The sequence below is a fragment of the Eretmochelys imbricata genome, chromosome 5, assembly GCF_965152235.1.
Source record: "Eretmochelys imbricata isolate rEreImb1 chromosome 5, rEreImb1.hap1, whole genome shotgun sequence".
Lineage (NCBI taxonomy): Eukaryota > Metazoa > Chordata > Testudines > Cheloniidae > Eretmochelys > Eretmochelys imbricata.
Genome location: NC_135576.1, coordinates 120,819,042 through 120,845,063, shown reverse-complemented (window position 1 = coordinate 120,845,063; position 26,022 = coordinate 120,819,042). Strand labels below are relative to the sequence as shown.

Here is a 26,022-nt window from a genome sequence, read left to right as displayed (position 1 = left end):
AGCCCACCTGCCCATGGATGTCCCCCTCACCTCCAACCCAGATATCTGTGTCTGTTTTTGCCAGACATAATTGTATGACAGAAGGGACTGAGCCAAGAACATGTGGATGGATTTTTGTTGGGCTTGGAGTTTTTGTCACAGGAAAAGAGGTGGAAACCACTGGTCTATATCGTAGATAATCTTTTGGGAGAACCAACTAAAATATGCTTTTGGAACCTTTTATTATTGGGTGTTGAATTTATTTTTAAATAAATCAATTGTCACATAATTTGAAATTTTTTTTAGTCTTCTGAAATAGTTTTCCCACTTCCTTTGCTCCATAAATTGAGTATCATTTTTCAGGTCTTTCAGTCCCATCTCTTCCTGGAGCACTTGGTCCTCTCGCAATCACCACCTCTGCAGTGACTGGACGGATGGCTATCCCTGGAGTTGCTGGTGTTCCAGGAAATTCTGTTTTGCTTGTCAGCAACCTCAATCCTGATGTAAGCTTGAATAGGTGGAATCAAACAATGCAAGTGGTTGGTAGTTTGATATTGGCATAGAATATTTGTTAAAATATTTGTCCTAAAATCGAAATTGGAGATCAGACAAAGGAGGATAACAAATATTTTTTTACTTTGTTCATGTCAGAAATGGCACCGCAGCCACATCACTTGCTTTAAGGAATTTGAAATATTGGCAAAGGCTAGAACCATACGCTAGCTTCATAGAATCTCAGAAGAACATGGACATCCTTATTAGAAACAAATATAACATGGGGGTATAACAATGGACATACTAATTGGAAGAAGCAGTCTATTGAGAGTCTGCGGCTCTTGCAGTCAGTAGACCTTTAAAGTGAGGAGAATACACATCTATACGTGATCAAATACACTGAAACACAAAGCAAAACATTTTAAAAGGCAGGCAGCTGTTGAATAACTGTGGACTGTAGTTCACAAAAGCTTATGCTCGAATAAATTTGATAGTCTCTAAGTTGCCACAAGTACTCCTTTTCTTTTTGTAAAACAGGTGTGGTCCCTTTAGGGAATGAGGATCCTTCTTGTGCCACTCTCACCCTTACAGAGGGCAGAGTATTCTCCACAAAGAAGAGATGGGTGGGAGTAGGTAGTTAAGGATGAGATAGAAGGGTGAGTGCACCATGAGTGCCCTTCTAAACTCTTATGGGTTCTTTTCAAGCTTTGCCATTTTTCCTGGAAAAAAATCATAGGTGGTTTAGAGTCCAAAAGTAACATACAGGCTTGTGAGTGTCCTTTGACATACTGACATTTCCAGAAACCACTTTTTTGAAACCAATTGATAAATGGGAACATGTAGATTTGTTGTGTATTTTTAAATATACCTACCTTATGATTATTGTTTAGTTTTATAAATTTGCAGTAAAATTATCTGACCAAAATATTATATAGCTATAGTATTTCAGTATTTGTTTTATCTGAAGGTGGCATAGGCAGAGTTTCTCATTAACTTATCCCCAGTTCTTTGGAAACTTAGCATAAATATAAAAAGTGTAAAATATGTATTAAAAAGATGAGTCAGATCTTATTTACAAGTTTCTTCGTTGAGTCTTAGTTTTTATATACAGTACATTTGTCTGTTCATAGACTAACTGTATCATAGAAATGTAAAATAGCTGCTTGCTATTTCGTACAGTTCTTTCAGGTTCACCTAACTTGTATCTCCAGAATTCTCTGATAGATGTCACTGAAATAGAAGCACTCTTCTTCACATTACCAATATTTAAAAATCTTTATTGGCAAAATTCTGATTGTACATATGCCTTTTAAGTACCTAAAATGACACACTGCTGCAAATGTGACAAAGCAAAGAAAAACCAGTATATATTCTCGTCATAATATCCAGCTAGTTACTTTGTCCTAGTGCAAAGCATTGGGGGAAACAGACTTTGAGCAATGTTGCAGTAGTCAAAAATTCAAAGTGAGGTGTGTTTTTTTTATTTTGTGCTGTAGTGTATCGAGAATAAATTTATACACAAGCCTTTGTGGGCTGGCCAAGGCCTGGCTGGCTACAAATACTGGCTTCAAAGTGGATAATCTTATTCTTGGAAAAAATCAGTCTGTTTAAACACGGCCAAACAAAATTCCCCCTACCAGGATTTCCACAGAGGAGCTTGCAGAGTTCTTTGGGTAGGGAAGGGGCAAGGTTATGAAAATGAGCTTTCTTTTCTCACACATTTAAACTTTCTGCATGGTTTAGTCCTACACTAATTCTCCTTGCATGTGGAAACCACAGAAGTTACTACATCCATTGTACGCAACCCCACTGATTGGGAACAGGAAAGAAAGGAGATAGAAAGATAACCTAAGACATAACATTTTAAAACAAATGTTGGGTTGTATCCTGATTACTGTAGTACAAAGCTGGGAGTGCCTCCTGCTGTTGACAATGAAAGATGATGATGACTCTCATTCCTAAGTGACAATATACTGCTAAACCGTATGCACCTGTGAAACATCGATCAAAGCTATTCGTAGCACTGCTGTTTTGTTTACTATTCATTGCAATTCTAAAAAGGCAATGCAAAGAACTTTGAATGCATTCTACAATGTAAGCTAACCAGATAATTCCAAACCTTTTGAAAAGGTAATCTAAAACTCAGAACGCTGGACATGTGCTATGTGGAGAGTACCCCTGTTGGTGACTTTGTTATAAGGGTACCATTTGTGCTTCAATAGTTACTATGTTTGGGACAAATTCTTCTCCTAGCTGCATGCATACGATACAACTTCATCCCCTTCCTGCATGAAGCCCCTAGCTATGCTGTTGACCCTGCAGCAGGAGCTCCAGCAACAGAAGCAACTCCTGCATGATGCCTGAATTTAGGATGCTCACCTTGCCCTCTCCCACTAAATGTGTATTTATTTTTTACTCACAAATGGCAAGCTGGTGTAGCTGAACTTGGAGCTGGCTTCCAGATATTTTTAAGGAAAAGGACTTCATTTCCTAAGGCGGTCTGTTATTACTGTTCATTGTTTCTAAAACTGACATATTTGGAATATTAAATGTGTTTTCTGGTTTAAAAAGAGGTTTATTCTTTTAAAAATTAGAGGAACCATTGTTCAGGTGCTTGCTCATGTCAATTCCAGTTCGGTGTGTGCATGCTATGTACACAGTACCCGGAAGGTTTTTCCCCTACCCGTTGGTTCAGCTTAGGCGCACCCTGGAGTCGTGCCTCCATGGCGCCGTATATAGGACTGTGCTGACCTGCTGCCACTTCAGTTCCTTCTTACCTCCTGTGCCGGTTAGCCAGAATGCTTGTTCAGTTAGATCAGTAGTTAGTAGTTGTACTTAGTTTAGTCATTATATAGTTAGAATTATTGTAGGGAATTGTTCTAGGGGTACCCCCTATTTTTCCCCTCCCTCCCCCCCAATACTGGGGCATGCCTCAGTCCCCGGAGTTTAAACACTGCACAGCTTGTAATAAGCCTATGCCCAGGATCAACCCTCATACTTCCTGCTTGAAGTGTTTGGGGGAATTGCACCAGAAGGATCGTTGCAAGATCAGTAGGTGATTCTGTCCCAGGACTCAAAAAGAGAGGTGGCAACGGTTGACGAGCCTTCTGAGGGAGGCTGTCCTCCGTCCTCACTCGGAGCCGGGTTCGGCTAAACCAACACCTAGCGCCTCAGCATTGGTGCACAGTGTTCTGGCGTTGATGCGGGAAACTTTGGCACCAAAAAAGGACTCTGATAGAGACGGTCGGCACCAGCAGAGCTCCCAGCACAGGGACTCCGCACAGAGCAGCAGGCGGCACTGTTCCCAGTCCCTGGGTGTCCCTCAAGAAGCCAAATGGGGCACTCACCCACACCGAGACCAGGGCAGAAGGACTCAGGTGCAGTGAGATCCACGTTAGGCCACATAAGCCTGGCATTGCCTAGCCTGTCACTATTGACTCTTGCTCCGAGTTGCCCCAGCGCTCATTAAAATCATACCAGATACCATGAAAATGCTGCCTCCCTGCCCCCAATGGTGAAAAGGACAGAGAGGAAGTATTTTGTTTCCCCTCTAAAGCGTTGGAACACTTTTATTCACACCCACCACCAGACTCCTTAGTGATGGCGGCGGCAAATGAACAGGAACGTCAAGGGCATCAAGGTCCATCACCTAAAGCCCGAGATGCGAAGAAGCTGGATCTTTTCAGGAGGAAAGTGTATTCTACCAGGGGGCTTCAGCTTCGGATTTCCAACCACCAGGTGATCTTTAGCAGATATAGCTTCAGTTTCTGTGGGGCTATGTCAAAGTTCACGGAGCTTCTGCCAGAAGACTCGAGGGCAGAGTTTTCCGCCTTTATCCCTCCTATGCACTCGACAGTACCTTTTTATTTTGGACTACCTTCTGCACCTGAAGCAGCAGGGCCTTTCTATGTTGTCAATACATGTTCACTTGGTTGCCATTTCTGGCTTTCACCCAGGCGTGGCGGGCCAATCGGTCTTCACCAACCCAATAGTTGGATGTTTTCTTAAAGGACTTGACAGGCTATAACCTCAAGCACGGCAGCCGATACCAGCCTGGCACCTTAACCTGGTTCTTTCCAAATTAATGCCCCCCGCTTGAACCACTCACAACATGCTCTTTGCTCTCTCTCTCATGTAAGGTAGCATTCCTAGTGGCAATAATAATCTGCCAAGAGGGTATCTAAGTTGAAGGCCCTAATGTCTGAGCCGTAAGGACAAGGTTCAGCTTCGGTTGCACCCAGCCTTCCTCCCGAAGGTCATCTCCCAGTTTCATGTTAATCAGGATATTTTTCTCCCAGTTTTTTATCCCAAGTCGCACGCAAACAGCCTGGCACAAAAACGCTACTCTTTGGATGTTTGCCAGGCATTAGCCTTCTGTATTAAATGGATGAAGCTGCTTCGAAAATCCACTCAACTATTCATCGCAGTAGCAGACAGAATGGAAGGGCTTCCAGTTCTTCTCAAAGGATTTCATCATAGATTACATCATGAATCCGGGTGTGCTACGATCTGGCGAAAGTACCTGCCCCCATGCTGACTGCGCCCTTCATGAGGGCACAGGCATCTTCAGCGGCATTCCTGGCCCAGGTTCCAACCCAGGAAATTTGCAGGGCTGCGACATGGTCCTCAATCCACACCCTTACCTCAGCATTTCCTCAGCAGACTAGAGATGATGCAGCCTTCGGCAGAACAGTGCTTCAATCAATGAATCCAAGAGCTCCGACCCCGCCTTCGAGTTCCTGCTTGAGAGTCACCTCATTGGAATCGATATGAGCAAGCACTTGAAGAAAAAACAGTTACCCCCAATGTTGTACATGAGCCTTATTTTTATGATCAGGCACCATTTATAAATTAACACTAATCATTTTATAAGTCTAATAGTGGGCACATAACTTACTGGATATTTGGTCTTGCATGGACTTTGTATACTCTTCATATAAATACCTCACTAGAACAGGCATCACTTTTTTGAGGGTAGCATTAGGCTGAGATGGGGAATGGTTGAGAGAAAGCAAATCTGAACCCCAAATGGCCATTTGTAATTTTACAGTTATTATTTTTCTGGTCTGTAGGAAATAATGCCCATAATTATGTCCCTTATGCTTTGTGTTCCTCTATCAAGGGGTAGCCATGTTAGTCTGTATCCACAAAAACAATGAGGAGTCCGGTGGCACCTTAAAGACTAACAGATTTATTTGGGCATAAGCTTTCGTGGGTAAAAAACCTACTGCCCAAATAAATCTTAGTTTTTAAGGTGCTACCGGACTCCTTGTTTTTATGTTCCTCTAGATTCTGATTCAACAAACCACCCCTGTTCATAAAACACTGAAGCATGTGCTTTACATTAAAGCATAAGCTTGAGTGCTTTAGTGAATGAGAACTTGTTTGAAAACAAGAATTGGTTCATGCAGATTTTCATTTAGCAGCTACTTACACTGAGTTTAAAGTAATTGCATACTCTATAGCAGGGATTCTCAAACGTCACTGCACCGTGACCCCCTTCTGGCAACAAAAATTACTACAAGACCCCAGAAAGGGGGGACCGAAGCCTGAACCCGCCCAAGCTGGATGCCCCGAGCCAGGGGGCCAAAGCTGAACCCCAAGGTCTTCCACCCAGGGAAAGGGCCTATAATCTGAGCCCTGCTTCCCAGGGCTGAAGCCGAAGCATGAATCCTGCCATGCAGGGCTGAAGCCCTTGAGCTTTGGTCCCAGGCGGTGGGGCTTGGGCTTTGGCCCCGGGCCTTAGCAAGTCTAACACCAGCCCTGGCAACCCCATTAACCACTTTGTGGTCATGACATACGGTTTGAGAACCACTGTTCTATAGTAGGCAAGTTCTTACTATTGCAAAGATGAAGAATGGCGCATATAGGGTTCTGAACTATTGCAAATTTTATAACTGCCTATTGAAAACATTTTGCGTGTTAAAACAGGCATTATGCTGCATCCATTGGTGCAAGCGGATGAAATTATTGGGGAAAATATGAAAAGAATTAGTCTTAAAAAAAAAAAAAAAAAAAAAAAAAACCAAGCATAATGTTTTTACCAGTTTGCAATAGTACTTAGTAACCAAAATAGTTGGCTATAATTACTTCTGGCATGGATTCCTTTTATATATTCAAATGGTGTTAAAATTTGTTTTGTCTTGTCATTTATACAGGCTATCACACCTCATGGGCTCTTTATCCTATTTGGTAAGGTTTTTATTGCCTCTACTATTACAGAACGTTATTTGAAATGTACTGTGAGAAATCACAGGATCAGCATTATTGTTCATCTGATAAACTGATTTAATTAAAATTTCATTTTTATTCCTTATCCAGAAAAACATAGTTACCCCATCCTGTCAAATCACTTACATACAAGGCAGGCTTGCATGTTTTCAATCCCAAGGAAATCCCAAGAGAACATGCTGGGTTTAATATGACAATAACTTGGATCAGTAGTCACCGGAGAACAAGAGGGGGAAAAAAATTTCAAAGCAGAAAAAATACAAAATGGTGGATTGGCCTGGGAGGACCAACCTAGATATGATGCCTTAGTAGATTGAGTATGTGCTCCCTTTCATGTTTGCCTCCGCGTCCTTTGTGTCACCAGAGCTGGGTGGGGAGACAATGCCAGAGGAAATAAAGTGAGGGTTTCGTACATGCACAGATTCTTTGTTCATGTTTTGTTGGTATTTTGAATAAGATCCTGTCTTTTATATTGTTAAATTTAGCCGTTAAAAATAACTGTCTATGGTGGTAGTGTAACCCACACATCTCCTGGTTGTGGAGTTCTGTCCCCTCTAGTGGCACCAAAACCACTTAGAGATTAATGAGCCTGCTACAGCTTTAGCTAAGGGTCATGTGTCTTTTAGCTCATTCAGTAGAGGCTCATGCATTTAGCTCCAGAAGTCCCAGGTTCGATCCTGCCTGCGGACGATCCAGGGTCTGTCGGTGTTACATTAGCACTGAAAGAGATGCCACATTTATTCACAATTCCTCGCTTCTTCAGAAAAATGCAGACAGAGACATAACCTTGAAAGCTCTTCATACAAAGATCCTTGCCCAACTGTTTTAAATTGATTGATTATTCTCCATTTTTGCTGATGAACTTCAGTGATATAAACTTGATACTTGAGTGTTTTGCACTATAGATAACCAGATGCTCCAGACAAGTTAATACATTGAAAGCACCTCCTTTGCATTTCCACAGGTGTCTATGGTGATGTACATCGAGTGAAGATCATGTTTAACAAAAAAGAAAATGCTTTGGTTCAGATGGCAGATGCAACCCAGGCTCAACTAGGTACTAATAAACAGATTTTCATTGGCGTGTTTGTTGTACTGATATCTGCAGTTTCCATTACAGCAGTTAATTTTGTTAACAGCTGATTTGGAGTTTCAGAAGAGCTCTAGGTGTTTGCCACTCCACAATTTGCTATTCAGAATTACTGTTCAGTTACTGGCTTAGACATACTAAATGGCTACAGATCATAACTTTTTTTTTAATAAAATGTTCTGTTACTTCAGGCACTTCTGACATAACTTAAACAAACCAAAACAGTAGTAAAACCCACTAGCAAAATCCAGCCTCCCATCAGTACAAAAATGAGTTTAAAACTCATTTGTTTGCTCAGGATTTTGCCAAAGCGATAAGAATGCAGAGTTATCTACAGTATAGCTTAATAATGGGATGAGTACATTTGAATTTCTGTTGACAATATTAAGTTGTAGACATTAGTAATTTTAGTGCGTGCACTGTCACAATGACTGGCACAGGAATATCAAAATACCCGATTTAACATGTTACTAAACTGTTTGTTCTAAAGTAATAAGAAGTGAATCTCTGCTGTAATACTCGGAGGAAAAGCTACTTCCGTGTGATACTAGGAATATTGTGCCAAAATAAGTTAAAGATTTTGAAAGTATTTTTTCTTTATTTTAAATATTCAAATGTTCAATCAAAAATAACTGAAAAATTGGATTAGAAGAATTTTCGTATTATCATTAAATTAAGATTAGAGGTTGTATTGCATCCATTATGGTTATCTTTAGAATTTTTTGCTTTATTTAATGATAGTAGTTGCTATTAAACTTGAGAAGCTGATGTCCAGCTGTAAATGGCACCATGGGATAAGCTTGAAGTTTTAGTCATTCAAACAGTGTGGGGATTTTTTCTTAGTCTGTTTTCCTATTCAGATATTACTATCAACATTTATGTTCTAGCCATGAGCCACTTAAATGGGCAGAGACTTTATGGAAAGGTGCTCCGTGCAACTCTTTCAAAGCATCAGACTGTTCAGCTTCCTCGTGAGGGACAAGAGGACCAAGGTCTGACTAAGGACTATAGCAATAGCCCTTTACATCGCTTTAAAAAGCCTGGATCTAAGAACTTCCTAAATATCTTCCCTCCATCTGCTACTCTGCATCTCTCCAACATTCCGTAAGTATCCAAACATGCACAGCTCAATTGGGAAAGAAACTTGTCTATTAAAAAATGAGATTTTTTTTTAAACATCTGTAGCTTGGCACAGGTCTGAATATTTTCCCTTTGCCTTTTTCTGTTTGCTAAGATTTAGTGATTCTTTGCCGCATGTTCAAAAATCATAAGAATGGGTTGTACTGTCTGTATTGCTTTTTAACCAAAGAATTTTCAGTGCATTCATTTCCAAATATAGCTTTAACAGTGACCAAGTCCTGCGACAGTTAGTTCCCTTACTCCTGAAAGGGACAAATTCAGTTTTAAGAAGATCGAGTCCTTATATACACTCAGCAATAGCTGTGTGTTTTCTCTGTTAATTTTTGCACACGGTATCCAACATTGTAGATCTGTGCTGAAGGCAAAGTTCTCGAACACCTGTTACTAGACTTTGCTAAATAGAATACTACAGTCATATTATACACTGAACATTATTTCTGTGCATAATGACTGTGCATGTAGGAATAGTGTAATACACATAATTTTTTTTAAGCCACTGTTTCGTTTCGTTCTCTCTCTCTACCATTTTAAAGGGAATCTGACAGAATTTAGATTTAACATTAGGAGATGGAATCCAAACTACCTTATTATCTTTCTGGAGAATTAGCAACCTCTAATATTGTAGCGTTGTATTAGAACATCAGACCAGAAAGTGAGCAAGAAAAAGAAAAACTGAGCTAGTTAATTTTATTGTCCAAGATGAAATGGCAAAAATAAAATACCATCAAGTCTCAGACAAGTTTCCTTAACACTGCAGCTATGGTTGTACATAACAATACCTTAAAGGAACACTGTTTGTTTCAAAAAGGGAGGTGGGTGGGGAAGCCTTACCAAAACTATATTCACAGGACCACATTTTAAATAAAACAACGTACTTTGAAAAGTAAAAATGTCCAAATCAGCTTAAGTATAATTCTAAAATAGATTTTTCTTGGATTAGAAATTAGTTCTGAATGAATTCTGTGCAATAATGAGTGGGGAAAGCCTGAGTGTTGTCTTGGGAATTTGTAGAATACTGAAATGTTAAGTCACAATATAAAAGTCTAGACGCATGGGGACAGAGTTGTACTGACTTAAGTTGATCAAAGTAAAATTTGGACCTCGGACTTTACATAGGAAGCCTGAAATTAAAGTTCAAAAGAACAGAGTATAAAATCTATAACAGGATTATAATTAATTTGAGCATTTTTTTGTTTTAGACCTTCAGTTACTGTTGATGACCTGAAGAACCTTTTTGCAGATACTGGATGTACTGTGAAAGCCTTCAAATTCTTCCAGTAAGTTATCAGAACAGTTATCAGCATGTAATAATTTTATTATAGAAACTTTAATCCTGAAGGATAGTGAACTGTTTTTATGTATAGAAACTGTGAATGTGAAGAAATTTTATGGACAAAGATATAACTACCTTTGCAGGGAGTTTTAGCAAACTGTTAAATCATAGATGATTAGGGTTGGAAGAGACCTCAGGAGGTCCCCTAATCCAACCCCTTGCTCAAAGCAGGACCAATCCCAACTAAATCATCCCAGCCAGGGCTTTGTTAAACTGTGGATACTAACACTGTACAGTACTGACAAGAAATGAAGTATAATATAGTATCCAATTAGTATTGCATGGGACTTTTTCATGGCAGGATGTAGACGCCCAAGTTCAAATTTAGACAGAGCACTAGAAATAACTCTGCTGTTCATTTTAAAGAGCTATGGGGTCTAAAATCTCATCTGAAAGATGTCAGTTGCAGCAGTAAAGTGTCCTGTAGCACTATTTTTGGGCACTGGTTGAATACCGAGTCATAGGCAAGAATGGTTCCTTTTGAATGGCCAACACTTAAACTCTCCTTAGGGGCCTTCCAGCCATATATATCTATCCTTTTTAGCTTTTGATATGCAACAGGATCCTGGAACGAAGTGAGACCACAGCAGGCCATCTGCTTGAAGATTTATATATTTCTTTCTGCTTCTATTTTTGTTTTAGTAGATACATCTCTTGTTCTGATTCTTTTATTATACAAAAATCTCAGCAGATAATACAGTGGCTGAAAAACTCTGTCATAATTTTTGGGAGGTATTTGGTGTAATCGGGAATTGGTTAGAATTAATTTTGTTCTTCTGTTGAACTTCAGGAAAGATCGCAAAATGGCTCTCATCCAGTTGGGCACGGTGGAAGAAGCAATCCAGGCTCTCATTGAGCTTCATAATCATGACCTTGGGGAAAACCATCACCTCAGAGTTTCTTTCTCCAAATCTACAATCTGACTTTTCTGTGAACTTTCCTATTAAGACTGCACCACAGTTTCAGTAAAACCTTCAGACAGAGACTGAAACAGCTAAGACCAACTCTTGCCTCTTAAAAAATGAAACTCATGCTGAGTTTGATGTTCATGTGTATTCGTGTACACAGTAAAGAATCAAGGGATGATCTTTCCATTTGTTTTCTGCCAGTAATGTGGTCATAGGTTTAATATTCCTCCAGAAACAGTTTCTTCTATGGAATTAATCTTTAACAACAATATTTATAGTCAAATTCCCTCCTTTTGAATTATATTTCAGGAACACTCTTTTAGTTTTTGTTCCAAATTAGCCTTACACAACATTTCCAAACCTCTTTAAAATATACCATTCAAAGAATGCTTCAGATTAAATACTAAATCTACACCTCTACGGATTAAACACTAATTTGAATGTGAAAGAGTGCTTGAGTTTCTCATTGAAAAGCAAGCTTATACAATGAATATCTATTAAACAATATTTATTTTTATTGAATGGTAGATCCATATTTTGGCTGATATTTCTGAATAGCTTATGCATTTTTTTAAAATCTGCGACTGTTTGTGGGGGTGAAATTATTGGAGGAAAGGCAGTGCCTTGTCTCTCCCTGGAGTAAAGTAAAATCAGAATAAGTGAGATCTTTTGAAATGTGGTATCATTGACACTTGTAGCTAGGGATAGAATTATGGAATGAAAGCTTCAGATTATGGGATTTTTTACTATGAAATGATGTGTAATATGACTTTGGAGCAATTGAAAGGAGAAAATAGTCCTGATTTCAAACAGTTTTTAACGTTTCTTTTCAGAAAAAAATGTTTACAGTCTTAAGGAAAATATTCAGGTCTATCATATGGTTTGACAAATTTTTAAAGAGTTATTTTTGGTAAGGTTGTCTTTAGAAAATAAAATAAATTAACCTCAAGGGTTTTTTGTACCACTATAATCTCTAATACTTAAATCAGAATTACTGTGTATTTACTTAATTTCTTATTACGTGCCTTATTATGTGCTTATGATACAATAGCTTAGAGTTTTATCTAAAGTATCTTGAAAACTGTATTGTGGGCTTGGTGAGAGATTTTTTTTCTTGGTCTATTAGTTTTTAAGTGTTTTCGTTGTGATTTTTAAAATGTTTTTTCAATAAGTAATAGTCTGAATTCAAATTTTTGGTGCTTTGGCGTAGAGATGGGGAGGTGGGAAGGAGGATCACTCAGTGCACATCCTGTAGGCCTCTTCAAATTTACCTGGTTACAGTTGGCTGACACCAATATTTGGCTGTAAAAAATTAATTCCAGTTTCTGGATCTTATCTAATGTTTCATAATATTTCGTCTCAGGATTCCTTTTTTCCCCCTCAGTACTGAGTTTACAGTACTAAAAGGTTGACTTGCTTTCCTTCATAAATATCATTACTTCAATACTGAATGTCCACTTCTGTTTGGAGAGCAAGTTGAGATGCAATTCTTATTATTTTTGTTGAATGTAGGTATAAATTTTAAAGTTATTTCTGTGATTGTATTACACAATGTTAAGTTTTTTATAAAAAGAACTTCTAAAAAGGATATTTATGTCCGCAGAAATTTGATCGAGTTTTTAAAGAGATTTCTCTCAAACATAAATGGTTGTTTATTTCTGTTTTTGTAACTGCTATGAAAGTAGAAAAGATGTAAAGTTTTTCTGCTGTAATGGTCTGTGGCACTCATTCATCTTGGTTTTTCATTAAATCTATATTTTCTTTCCCTAACCCAGTTGAGGATTGTCAGACAAGGACAATTCTGAAAATTTATAGATCCACACTTACAGGACGGGGGTGGTCTCTGTAGCAAAAACTGAGTAACCATCCTGACACAGAAGTTAGATACATTATGTTTCAAAAATTTCTGTTGAATGATAGGATAAGGAACAGGATATTGACTTGGCTTCCTAAGTTATATAGCTTTTTTTGTAGTACAGTAGGCTGATCAGAATGATGAAGCTGGCAAAACTCTATACATTTTATTCTAAGATATAAACATTCTTTGACAGCAGGTATGTCTATCTAGATAGATGTGTATATTGCGTAGGAGGTGTGCACAATATGAGTAAATATCGTCAAATATATTTATTACTGAAAGATTTAAAGAGACAAGGGAGAAGTATGAAGGGTAATTTTTGGCATTTGTGATCATATCTCTTGCCACCTTCAAGTAATTGATCCCACGTGGGAAAACTTCAAGCCAGTTTCTTCATAATTCACAAAAATGTGTGGGATTCCTTTGTTCCACAACATTATCTTAAAATAAAACACTTCATTAGGTTGATTTTTCTAGTAGAATCTAGCACCCTTCATTTGCCGATAGGCCCTTCTTCAGCAAGGTATTTAACACATCTTACATCACAAGTAGTTTCACTGATGTCAGTGGGACTATTCATAGGGCTTTCAGGCATGTGTACCTTGCTGATTTGGGGCCATAATGAATATGCCTCCTTACTGCATTTGTTGATGACATCTGCATAATTTATTAAAACATTGCCCATGTAACTTGGCCAACACTGGGGGGGGGGTTTGTTTTTTTTTTTTATAAAGAATTGCTGCTACAAGGGAAAGGAATTATACTGGAGATGAATGTAATTGAAGCCAGGAAAAGCAACCTTTTAAGTTTGAGTATTAGTATTGGCATGTATAATATTGAGTGGCGTGCGTGAGTATACTGTGTATAATATGCTGTGTGTGTATACAAATACGCACATGACATGCATTTTAATTTATTGACCCTATAACAGAAGGTGAGAATGCTTGAACTAATCTGAAAAGATGAGGGATTTTTGGTGTGGTATTAAAAATGGAAGAACATGTTTGATTTGTTGACTTTAAAAATGTAGCTATGCTTAGTATATGGCTAAAGTCAGTTCTGGACTATTTGCAGTTTGAATTGTAGAGGCCTACAGCTTATATGTTGGCACAGATTTCTGATGTTTTGTTTGTTTAAAAGAAAAAATCTGGGGGGGGGGTGGATATTTCTAATCTTCTGTGTGCTTTTGTTTTGTCATACATTTATCCTATATTTTCAGTAGTTCATTTTTGCTATTGATCTGTAGTGTGTTATCCCTACCAACTTATTTTTAGGTTTGTGTACTTGTTAAGGATTATGTCTCTGTGGGAGGACTCTTTTACATGAGGTGCAGACATATCACAGATTTCAAAAATAGCAGTACATTTTAATTTGTTTGCTTTTAAATTGAGAGTTCTGGTTAAAGCTCTATCAAATACAATTTGTTTCCTTGTATATTTCAAAACAAACAAAAATAGTCCCTCACTTAGTAAGATATTTCTTTAGGGAGAGATCAGGCCAAAATGGAGAAATTTACCTACACAGCTAAATCCTTAATTTGACAAGGAGCAGCTCTAAGGTTGCCAATTTTGGTTGGATGTATTCCTGGAGGTTTCATCACATGATATACTTTTTAATTAAAGATTTAATCTTGAATTCCTGGAGACTCCAGGACAATCCTGAAAGGTTCACACCCTAAGTAGCTCTGTGTAGGCAGACCGCTTGCATAGATGCGGAGTTCCTTGCATGATCAAGGCTTATGAGAGATTGTGATCTTTAAAATATAGACTCTTCATTACAAGTTAATTTAAATCCCAAAATTGTAATGCAGAATATTCAAATTTATTTTTATTGGTCAGATCCTGAATACAAGTACCAAAAACGTTCAGATGCAGAATTTTGTTTTTCCATTTTGGCTTAAGCACAAAGAAATTTTAATAAGTGAAGGCCATACTGCAGGCACTAACCAGAACAGAACTTCTCCGCCAGTGGTGTTGTGCTCCGAGATGCTGAGAGCATGTTTTCTGCCAGTCCACATATTTTGTAAATTAGCTGAACCTCACAGAAACTTCTGAAACTTTTAAACTTTTTAAATTTGTATGCTTTTTCTTAATTTGACTTCATCTTGTACATTTGCCCCCTCAGTAGCACTATTCCTTGTGCACTGTTACACTGAGACCCATTCTTTGCCTACATGTTGAAAAAGGTCACCTTCTTAGAAGAGTTTCCTACCTAGCATTTCTTGGTCTTCAGATTGAAAACATCTGTTTGTGTGCAGAAGTAAATACTTGCTGCAGCTGGAAAAGGTATACCACTTTGGAGTTTGTATGATCAGTAAGTCCATTCCCTCTGCTACACATTTAATTAGGCAGAAGGAAGTGTGGACCTTTCTTCTAAGAGTCTCTGAGACTTGCTATTTTATCTTCTAGTATTCCTACTAACATGTACTGCTGTTTTTTTAAACTAGAAAGAAAGAAAGTGCAACTGCATTTAAAGCCATTTTTGTTTGCCTTTACCTTTTGTCTTGGTCTGTTGTTAACGAGAGCAAAACTGCCAGACTTAAAATATTTTACTGTTGTGCTGAAACAAAGCATTTGAGATTGCACAGGGCTTTTTCTTTAAATGAACTTTAACTCCTATTGTAGTTTAAAGATCTGTGTGTTATATACAAGACTGTTCTCAATCTTTTTTCAGAGCAAATTGTAACCATTAGGAATTGTGAATTATTTCAGAATAATTGAAAATTTCCAAAATTCTTAATTTCAGGTTTTACGGAGGAAAAAACCAAAATGGGACCAAAGTTTATGTGCCTTCAGTAGTCTTAATTGAAGTTTTTTTTTTCTTATCTATTTCAGTCTTAAGTGGAATCAATACTCTTGTTTTCAGGAAAATGTGTATTTATATAGTTAAAAATGAATGTTGTCCCACTGATTGTCCATACATGCAATTAATTGCAACTGTTTCAATAAGGTTTCAGTTATCCCTCTGCCTTTACCATTGCAATATTTATTATACTGCAGTATTCAGGAATCCAAAAATCTGCTTGTGGTGGTGATGACAGCTTGTACCTGGGGAAGTCCCTGGGAAATGGGGATGCTTGTGTAGCTGAAAGCCCTTGATAATAGCATAGGTGAAGGAAAGTTTGTACCTTAGCAAGCTAATATCAGCACCGCAAACAGTTTTTTAGTTCTTGGATCTCTGCACGGTGTGGTACTAGTGGAAGTCTAATCACCTACATATTTATGATTAGTCTTTTTAACCACATTCAAATTCTTTTTGGCATGTTACTCAGTTTCTGCAGAAGTTCATCCCAGACCCACAGCAGCACAAGTCATAAAAGTTGCTGACCAAGCAAATTCTTGCATCAGAATGTCACCTCATTGCTCTGACCAAAGACTGTCTGTTCTGGTTTTACTGAGACATTTTGTGAAAACTTGTCTTTTCTCTCAAGCTCCTCTCTGAAACAAGACCCAGTGCAAAGTGACCTTTTATTTGAATCTACTATTGGTGAATGGACCACTTAGTGGAAAATGGGATTTTAATGTGAACCAAATGGTGTGAGATAAGGCAAGTGGTTAATGGACTATTTTTAGTACTGTATTCAAGAAAAAATAGCTCAGAGTCACTGACATTCGCTCATTTTACACAATCTGTTCAAAAAGGTCCCTTTTTCAGCTTGTAAGAATGTTCATCTAACAGAAGAAAATGCTGTAAATATTTGTAACAACTTTTTTTACCTGGCAAAAAAGGTTTTTGGGAACAAGTTAAAGTATAAAATGGTTTTTATATAAACATCAATTGTCTTGTATATTTTGATATGCAAAAGTACCAGCTTTCATTTGTAAAGCAGCTTGTGGCATTGGAGGGAAAGGATTCCATGTCTGTTGAGATGACTTATGTTATAAATGCAAAGAAGATGAAATATTAAAAAACCTATTTTCTAACTGCGTAGTGCATGGTTAATTTGAACTTGTGTACATACAGTATATTCCATTTCTTTTAAGTTTGTGTATTTGCTGATTATTACTTGAGTATCTATACTTAACTCTTTTCCTAACAACTCTAGTTGTTGTAGCATGCCTTTTAATAAATGTCATTACATCTGTGCTCTCTTAAATTTTTCTGCGTTCTTGTCTATTGCTTTGGATTTCCCCTTGTCTTTTAATTGTAAAGCTAATGTCTTATTTTCATTTTTTTTTCTTTTTTTCCATAGCCTATTTTGGCCATCTAAACTTAACCTGTTTATTTAAAAAGTATTTAATAGGATCAGTGCGTGTTTTCAAAGAGGGCATACTTATTCTGTGGGAACATTGTGACATTTACACAGAAGAGGGGTGAAGCACCCTGTTTCCAATAGACTGGAAAAGCACGTAACTCAGAATGGGTGTTGTATTTGGGGGCTGCTTCATTATAGGAGAGAGAGAGAAAATCAACCCTAAGGGCACCTTGAGGGAAATGCTTGGTGGTGTCATGGGCCATGTCTAAGCAATAGGCACGAAGTGGCAAAGGTAGTGTAGCATAGTGTAGATGTTTCCTACACCAACAGAAGGGGTTTTTTCGTCGTTGATCTCGACATCTGCCAGTGGTGGTAGCCGCATCAGTGGAAGCATTCTTCCATTGACCTAGCCATATCTTCACCTGGGGTTAGGTCAGCATAGCAACAGCTCTCAGGGGTGTGAATTTTTTACACCCTTAGGGGCTGTAGCTATGCCGACCTAACTGTTAAGGGTAGACCAGGCCTTGGACTCCCTTATACCTACTTTCACGCACTTAGTGATAAGAGTGACCATGTTGGTGTAACTTACATGGCAAGGTTCCAAACTGTGTAACTTTAGGTATTGTATTAGGTGGCCTGCTTAACTTATTCCTTTCTAAATCTTCCTGTTAGTTCCTTTTCTCACTGTGCTCTTCCCTGCTAGCCCCTCAGTGTGTGTTACGCTTGCATTAGACTCACTCTGACACAGGCTGAATTCAGAGATGATGTGTAAGGGTTTGTCTACACAGGGAAGTTAGTGTAAAAGAGGTAGGGTGTGAACTCAAAGCACAAAAGCTATTGTGAAATAACGTCCCACATGGACACTCTTATTACACACTAAAAGGGGCTTTGTGCAGTTTGTTAATCCTTAACCATTAAAAAAGCCACTCTTAGTGCAGAATAAATGTCTAAACAGGGTATTAGTGCAAAATAGCTATTCAGCAATTGCTATTCCAAGCTGGCTATTCTGGACTTTTTCCCTATGTGGACAAGCCCTAAATTACACATTGGTAATCGGGCATGAGTTTAAGTAGACACCAAAGTAAGGGGAAGTCTAGGGGAGTGCATTTCCCTTTTCTGTACTAAAAGGAATACTTGTCTAGTCTGGTGAGTGCTCAGCCTGTTTGTCTGTTTTAACCACTGAGTCTAAGCAAGCAAGTGTAGTCGTCTAATTTTAAATCAATTATAAAGTGTCACTAAAATACCACTACAAATATCAGACATCTACTGCTAAGAGGACATATGGCAGTAGTAGTGATGTCTAATGTAAGTAATCCTAACAGAAAAGGAGGACTTGTGGCACCTTGGATACTAACAAATTTATTTGAGCGTAAGCTTTCGTGAGCTACAGCTCACTAACAGTGATTCCTGATACATTGTAAGCTATCCCCCAGGGTGACAATAATCTAACTAATTCAGCTTGAGGTGTGTTGCGTTTCTAGAGTAAAATGCTTCTTGACCAGTGGGTAGACTTAACGAATCTCATGTAACTCTTAATTTTGTACGCAGCCCTTAGATGCTACAGTCATGAGCCCTTTGGAAAAAGTACTGATTTTGGAGGACTAGCAGCCAGCCTTCACGTTTTTTACTAGGGCTGCAAGACATTCTGCTACCATTCCTACTCCCCCCTCAAAAACCCTTGATCCTTGTCCACCAAGATAGCACTCCCATCACGATTGCACTTCCCACAATATAGTCACAGAAAGGAATAGTACACTTTCTTTCCCTAAGTTATAGGGTAGCCATGTGTTCCTGAAAATCAGGAATATCCCTGCTGATAAACAAGAAAGCCTGTCCTTGGTATCACTGTGATTTTCAGTGGGTTTTGTAAATAACAGTAAACTGGGTAGTCACTGCTTATAGGCTTACCAGCTGGTGTGTGAACATGTGTGCCTCAGGGACCACCCCCAGGATTGTCATAATGTAATGTTACTGCACTGCTCTCTACAAAGTTCCCCGGCGAGCACCACCCTTAGTCTCCCCTCTCCAACACAGATCTACGAGGAGTTGGAGACTGAGCTGTGCTCCATGTGGCAAGCCTACCGGTAGCTCGATTGCACCACCATATACAGGCAGCTACTGACCCAGGCTGAGCACCAGAAGTGTGGGTACAAGCCACTTTCTACACACCAGAGGTGAGCACTGGGATGGGGAATCAAGGCATGAAAGTTTATGTAATGGAATAAACAAGTGTGGAAAAGAGTAGGCGTGAGAGCAGCGTGGAAGGAGAGAGAGAAGGCTAAAGTAAACAAGAGGAGTGAGCAGCCTCTTTTCTGTCCCTTCCCCAAGCTGCCAGACATCCTGTGTACACCTCCCCAGCTCTCGTTAAAACCATTACCTAGCAACTCCCTCTGAGAAATGTCCAGATTTTCACCTAGAAGTTTCTAGGGGTGTATTGCACTTCCCTGGAGTGAAATGCTTCTTCACCAGAAGGTAGACTTAACTAATCTCATGAAACTCTTCTTATTATAACATGTAACTCATCTTTACTTTCAAACATAAATAGTGTATGACTATTAAACTATTGTGAACATTTGCAGCTACTCAAGTGTTGGAAGGATCTTTTGCATACAAATTCATTAGTTGTAGCTAGAGCTTTTGGACCGTTCTTCTCCTGATGTGCCTTCAAGCCCCGAGTGCCTCATCGCTGAAGACCTTTATCAGAGTTATTTATTGGAATGTTTCAGATAACTATATGCTGTAGGAGCTACTGCAGTGGATGGAGTTTTGAGAGTGTGCAGTACAATGCAGTGGGGTGGGTAAACTTGCTGAAGTCCATTCTTCCCAATCAAATCAAGATCTTCCAATGAGGACAGTGTAGCCTGCACCACATTAGCAAGACTTTCACAGCCCCTATGTCAGCTCCTAATCATTAGACTAATTTGTGGTTTATTCTGTTAGTATTTGAGAGCTTCGCATAAGAGCCAGCCTCTTCAACATCCTACGAAACAATTGTTACATTCCCCAGCCCCAGCTTAAAGCACTCGTCCACCACAGCTGCACCAGGCCAATTTAACAGTGCAGAGCAATGTTATGGACCTGGTCGGGACAGAGGACAGGAATTGAATACTATATCCCGCTGAAATTGAGGGAGGAATTTAGATCAGCAGATTTGTAATTTACCTGAGTTGGAATTGGGACAGGACATAGAGTGGGGAGGGGTATTGCCCATGCAGCAGAATATTTGGTGGGGCAGTTGGTTTAAGGATTTAATAGTCAGTGTTAAATTCATGGGTACAGGCCCTGCTTATATAGCTGCTGTGGGACCAAATAAATAAATCCTTGTTTCTCTTAGTATTGTAATGGTTTCCTTCTATTACAAAGCTTTCATTGGTGAAAGGCAGCACTGGCTGAATTGGGCCAAGGAGGGCAGTAAATGTAAAGTAAGGGTTTCTAAAAGGAAATTAGAATACTAAGGGACCCACCCCATCCTAGGAGGGAGATCTGTCTTCCGTGGGCACTGTCATAATTGGGCAATGGCTTTCTGTATTTCTTTCCCCATTGTTACTGGTTTGTAAGGCATGTGTGGTAATGAATGTGCCCTTCTTTGCTTCTGACCTGTTCTGTGATCAGACAAGTTAAAAACCAGCGTCTGAGACAATACCCTGCTCCATTGTTGTATGTGTACGTTTATTAGAGCCACTGAATTGAGTCTGATGGTGAAAATGAATTGTAAAATAGCTTCTGTTTCTCATTAAACCCTGAATTATCTACAAGAACTGGGGAAGTAAAGATTGGAAGTACTTTATGATACATAATGCAACATCCACAGGCCCCAATCAAGATTGAGGCTTCACTGCGCCTGCGTGCACGCACAAAAAATCCCTGCCCTTAGGAGCGTTTCTGCGCTGCAAGTGAAGGTGTGATGATAGCAGGAGTAGGCAAACCCGAGCTGGTTTAGTTAGGCTTGGCAGAATTTGATGATTTTTTTAAAATAATTTTGACAGCGATCAGTGTTTGCTTTGAAGCATGTTTTGTATTTTATCTGTTTAAATTTCACAACTGGGTAAAATTATGGGAGTGTCAATTATTTAATTACCGTGAAATGTTGAGATTCAGAAAGTTAAAGCTTTATCACCATTAAAATACAAATTGTCAACGTCCCGTGTCAAGATATACACAGTCAATATCCTTAAATCAACTTGTACGTTTTCAAGCCGCGTTTTTCTTTGCCTGTCTAAATTTCTGTCGTCCTTGATGGAAATATTTTTTAATCTGTTTTGTGCGTGTATAGTGAAATGGACGTTTACCAACATTTACCAATAAAAATCTAATCCTTCCAAGACTACCTTTAGTCTAGCTAGCGCACACAGGCGTATTTGTGCTAGCTTTAATGTGGCTAGCACATGTGGCGATGCTAGTGTAGACATGGTGGCATGGGCTTCAGCACAGGCTAACAAACTGAGTGTGCACCCAGGAATCTCAGCAGGCTTGTACTCTGGTTGCTAGCTTGTGCCACCATGACTTCACTGCTACTGTTAGCCGTGCTAGGTCAATTAAAACTAGTATGGGTTCACCTACCTATGCTACAATCACCGCTTCGTTTGCAGTGTAGCTATACCACAAAGAGTTTAGTCTGATGAAGCCAGTTCTGGTCAAATGTATGTGGTTTTTTTATTTGAAAATGTAGACATGCTTGATGAGTAACGCCTTATCTATTAGGGTTCCACAGGTTCAAAGCTCCCTAAGCCTTATGATGGTAACCTCTCTAGGTCTGCACTTTGTGGTAAAGCATGCCTAAGCTGATTATATTCTATGTATATTGGGCTTGGGCTTGCTGTGGTACAGAATAGATTCGTCTGGTGTCTAGACAGTAGAAGAGTTAGCTAATGGGAAGAACCTCCCTTTTCATGGTCCATCATCTGAGGATAATGGAACCAATATGTTCCCAGGTAGCTCTGAGAGAATAGAATGCCATTTCAGCAGACTAACGGGATTTAGCCAGGGTTTCAGTACCAGAAGGGTGAATTGCAGCTTCAGTGCATGACCTGCCTTCATCGTGTTTCTGGCTGAAATCTGAAAACCTACCACTTGGAATTCAATTCACACTTTTATGAAGTATTAATCTCTTAATTCTGAAAGGCCTCTGAACACGAGAACAGTGCTTCAGTCTCTTGAATTAGTCTTCCTCTGCTCCCCTGTTGAGGATAGACCCTGCTTGTTACTAGGGATCTGCAGAGGTCATTTCAAAGTAAAAAATAATTTTCCAAATATGTTGTCTACAGTTCCAAACTAAGCCTCCCAACTGCTATTTTTATCTTCTGCTCATCTTACCTCACTTGTGAGGAAGAGGAACTGAGGAACATTTAGACAAGTCTTATATTCCAACTTCTAGTGAGAGTAGCATGTGTGGTGTTCCCCAATGAATTTGCTATTCAAAAAGTGATACAGCTCAGAAAGCAAGGTGCCTCTCTTCTACAGTGTGTCTCCGTAGAAGCAAAATATTTGGAGAACTCCACTTATGGGTAAGTACATTTATCTTCGTGGGTGTGCACAAAACTTCCATGACACAGGAACAGTTTTAAAACTTTTTTTTCTGAGATCTCCTGTGAAATATTTTTCACTATCTCGGTAATCACATCACCCCCAAAAGCCATTTTTACTCAGATTCATGCTTATAAATTTTGAAAGAAGAGGACTACTTGGTGGTGGTGCCCTTTAAAACATGATTTAGTGGATTAAGCACCCAGATCTTGGAGCCAGGCATTCTTGAGTGCCTTGCTATTGTCAGTCTTAGCATACTGCGTTTATAGCACTTCACAAACACTAGTTTAGTAGACAAGTATTACTGTCCCCTTTTTAAAGTTAGAGGAATGGAGATTTATTTTTAAATAGGAATTCTCTGGCCACAGTAAAATGTAATTTCTTAGAGTTGTCTTGGAACTAACCTAGAGTAGTTGTTTTTTTTTAACATTTCCCTCTAGCAAGAGCTGTAAATACCACCTGCAAGATATGCGAAAAGCAATGCTACAGCATCTAATGTGAGGCTTGTCTAAACAGTGGGGTAATGTGCTCTATGGGGGTGGGTATTTCTAAAGTGCACTAATGTTCTGTACATTAATTGGTCGGTGTAACTTTTTAAAAAAGCACTGTGTTAAAGCACACTTGGGAACCTTTAGTGCACACCGGTAGGATCTACACACAACAATGTGCAACACAGGTGTGCGCTTTCGAAATCACACCTCTGTAGAGCACATTACTCCACAGTTAGCTTGTAGATAAGAATCTCCCTAAACCTTTCTTTTTAGCCACCTTAAGCATGGTCACTGGGAGCCTTTTGGTAAAACATTTTTTACTTAAGGATCAGTTTAGGGTGTGTAGGGGGAAATGGTAACCACAAGCCCTAAGTGGGGAAGATAGGAACTTATCAAAGAACCCATATTTACATCACTTGCTGGTTCTCAGCATTTCTAACTAGCTTTCCTTTTATCAGCAAACTCCTGTCTACGGTCAAGCCCTTAACAGGAGTTTGCGTATCGGAGGCCACAACCGAATCTCTAGCAAAATGTCATCCCATCTATGCAAAGTTGTACACAACTGCTTCCCCTGTAATCGTCTCCTTTCGAAACACTTTCTAAATGATGCAATTAAGGTTCCTAATTTAACTTGTAAACCATGAAAGTAGCTCTGCTGTTTGTGTGCAGCGGATTCTAAAATACTCTCCCTTGAAGTTCTTATCCCAGTATGCCAGTTATCTTACTGATGTGTTAAGGCAGGAATATTAAGGAAGTAATGGAAATTGGCATCCTTGTGGTCAAAGCCTGGTGGCATTATGCATCTGAGGGGAAATGTTCCCTCTATTTGCATTTTCTCAATGTGAGTAGGTGGTTTTAATGCATCTTCTGTGACAGTCCATTTGCATTGAAGTCTTGGGTTCCCGCCCAACCCCCTGAAAGACTGTAAAAAGAACGAAGAGCAGCTGGGCACCTAATTCCCATTTGTGCATCAGAAATCTTCCCTTCCATGTCCAGAGCTGCTCTGACTTATCTCCCAGTTCCTGCAAATTCACCCAAGCTCCTGTCTGTCTTGAGTGTTCAGTGCCCACCTCTCAGATCAGTCTAAAAGGATAAAAATAGACAAAGGGAGAAATTCTAGGAAGGAGAAGCTGCTGCACTTCATTTCTCGTTTAGCAAACAAAATGCAGCCAGCAACTTTGCACATTGTCTCAGTTTCAGGATTAACTACTCTTTTGACCCCTACCCATTGTCTTCCTCAAGGGCATCCACTTAAGATTTCAGGCTCCCAGTCATCAGCACTCTCATGGGAGAGACCTGTGTGTGTTTCCCTCCAGACCAGGGTTTAGACTTGTTGTCCCTCTGCACCTGTGATTTCCCCACCAGGTCTGACCAAGGTTCAACACCTCTGGTTAATCTTCCTCCAGGGGTGCAACCAGCCTTCACAAAATATTTATTCTTGGGGTAAAAGCATTAGGGAGAAAACATATACAAACAAAAGCTCCTTTATGCAATTATTCTATTTTTTTAAGTATCAACCAGGATTATACCTTCTCACCTTTATTAATTGTTAATGTTTCTTGCACAATTATTAAATACAACTCTGATAGTGGTAGAATTAGAGAGAGAGAACAAAACAAACCGTGTGAAAGGCCCTCCACCTATGTTTTCAATATGATGCAACAATGACTACACAGTAAATTATTTCTGAAAAGTTTGGCACCAGCATCAGGTATTTAGCAATGAACATCCTGTTTTGCCCTGGGATATTTCAACCACTTAACTTCCTTTATAGACAAACTGAAAAATAGCTAATAGGTTTGTATGAAATTTGTTGAATACTCTAGAAGTAATGGGCCTGGTTCTGAATAATGTTGACTTCCATTGAGCTAGATGGGAGCACCTTGCAGGATCTGGGCCCCCAGTCTGGATAACTGTATTGCTAAACCTAAATGTACCTAGATCCCTGTTTAAATGACTCCATGTCCAGCACCCGGCATGTTTCCCTTTAGCCTAATTTTGCTTTAGAGATTTTTCTAGTTTCTCCTTAAAAAGAAATTGGGTGTGTTATCTAATATATATTGTACAGCCACATCAGATTGCAAAAAGCTCATCACTTTAAAAGAGTCTTAACTGTGACTGAAGTACCACTTAAAATATATTATCAAAAAGAAACCGCCATTGTGACAATATGACATGCAGCAGGATTTAGCAAGGAGTGAAGAGGTATCCCAGATCCACCATTGGTGAAAGTGGGAGCAGATCCATTGGCTCAATGGATTTAAACCCATTTACACCAGCAGTGGATCTGGCCTATACAAAGCGAATCTTTTTTGAAAGGTGACAAAAGCAGAAGGAAACCATGAAAGCATGAGTTGGCATAATGAAAGTGAGGACTGCTGTCCTTGTTTCAAGAAGATCACAAGGTTATCAAATAGTACATGTCCATTTGGCAGCAATGCAGAGTGATTGTGCACGGCTTAGATACAGGTCTTCTTAATGAGGCAGCTCAAAGACGTAAAGGGTTGGATAGTAGATGCTTATTGTTTGCTGCTGCTGTCTAGTACTACCATGGCTTGCATTGCTCGATCTAGTTACATCTTTGATTAATGACAAGTTAAAGCATCTAGGCTTCACTTATCCATCATTTGATCCATTGACCTTCACAAATTTAGCTACCTGGCTGGCCCTACCTCACCAAGATGGGTCTCTACTTTTCTTAATTAGCCTGGCCTTTTTTCTGGCCTAAAGCCTATTTTCTTGCACAAGGTGCTTAATCTCTCAATGTCTCCTTCTAATA

At 39.2% G+C, this 26,022-nt stretch overlaps 1 protein-coding gene across 3 annotated transcripts in view; it reads left to right on the top strand.

Annotated features, from left to right (window-relative positions):
* Positions 1-16,957, top strand: part of PTBP3 (polypyrimidine tract binding protein 3) — a 121,306-nt gene extending 104,349 nt beyond the window's left edge. For all 3 annotated transcript variants that reach the window (XM_077817791.1, XM_077817790.1, XM_077817792.1), the window contains 6 exons: positions 343-482; positions 6,633-6,666; positions 7,670-7,762; positions 8,683-8,899; positions 10,135-10,212; positions 11,059-16,957. In XM_077817791.1, the coding sequence (XP_077673917.1) occupies positions 343-482; positions 6,633-6,666; positions 7,670-7,762; positions 8,683-8,899; positions 10,135-10,212; positions 11,059-11,191 (695 nt within the window). In that variant the 3' untranslated portion in view covers positions 11,192-16,957. The remainder of the gene's footprint in view (positions 1-342; positions 483-6,632; positions 6,667-7,669; positions 7,763-8,682; positions 8,900-10,134; positions 10,213-11,058) is intronic.
* Positions 16,958-26,022: the final 9,065 nt, after the last annotated feature.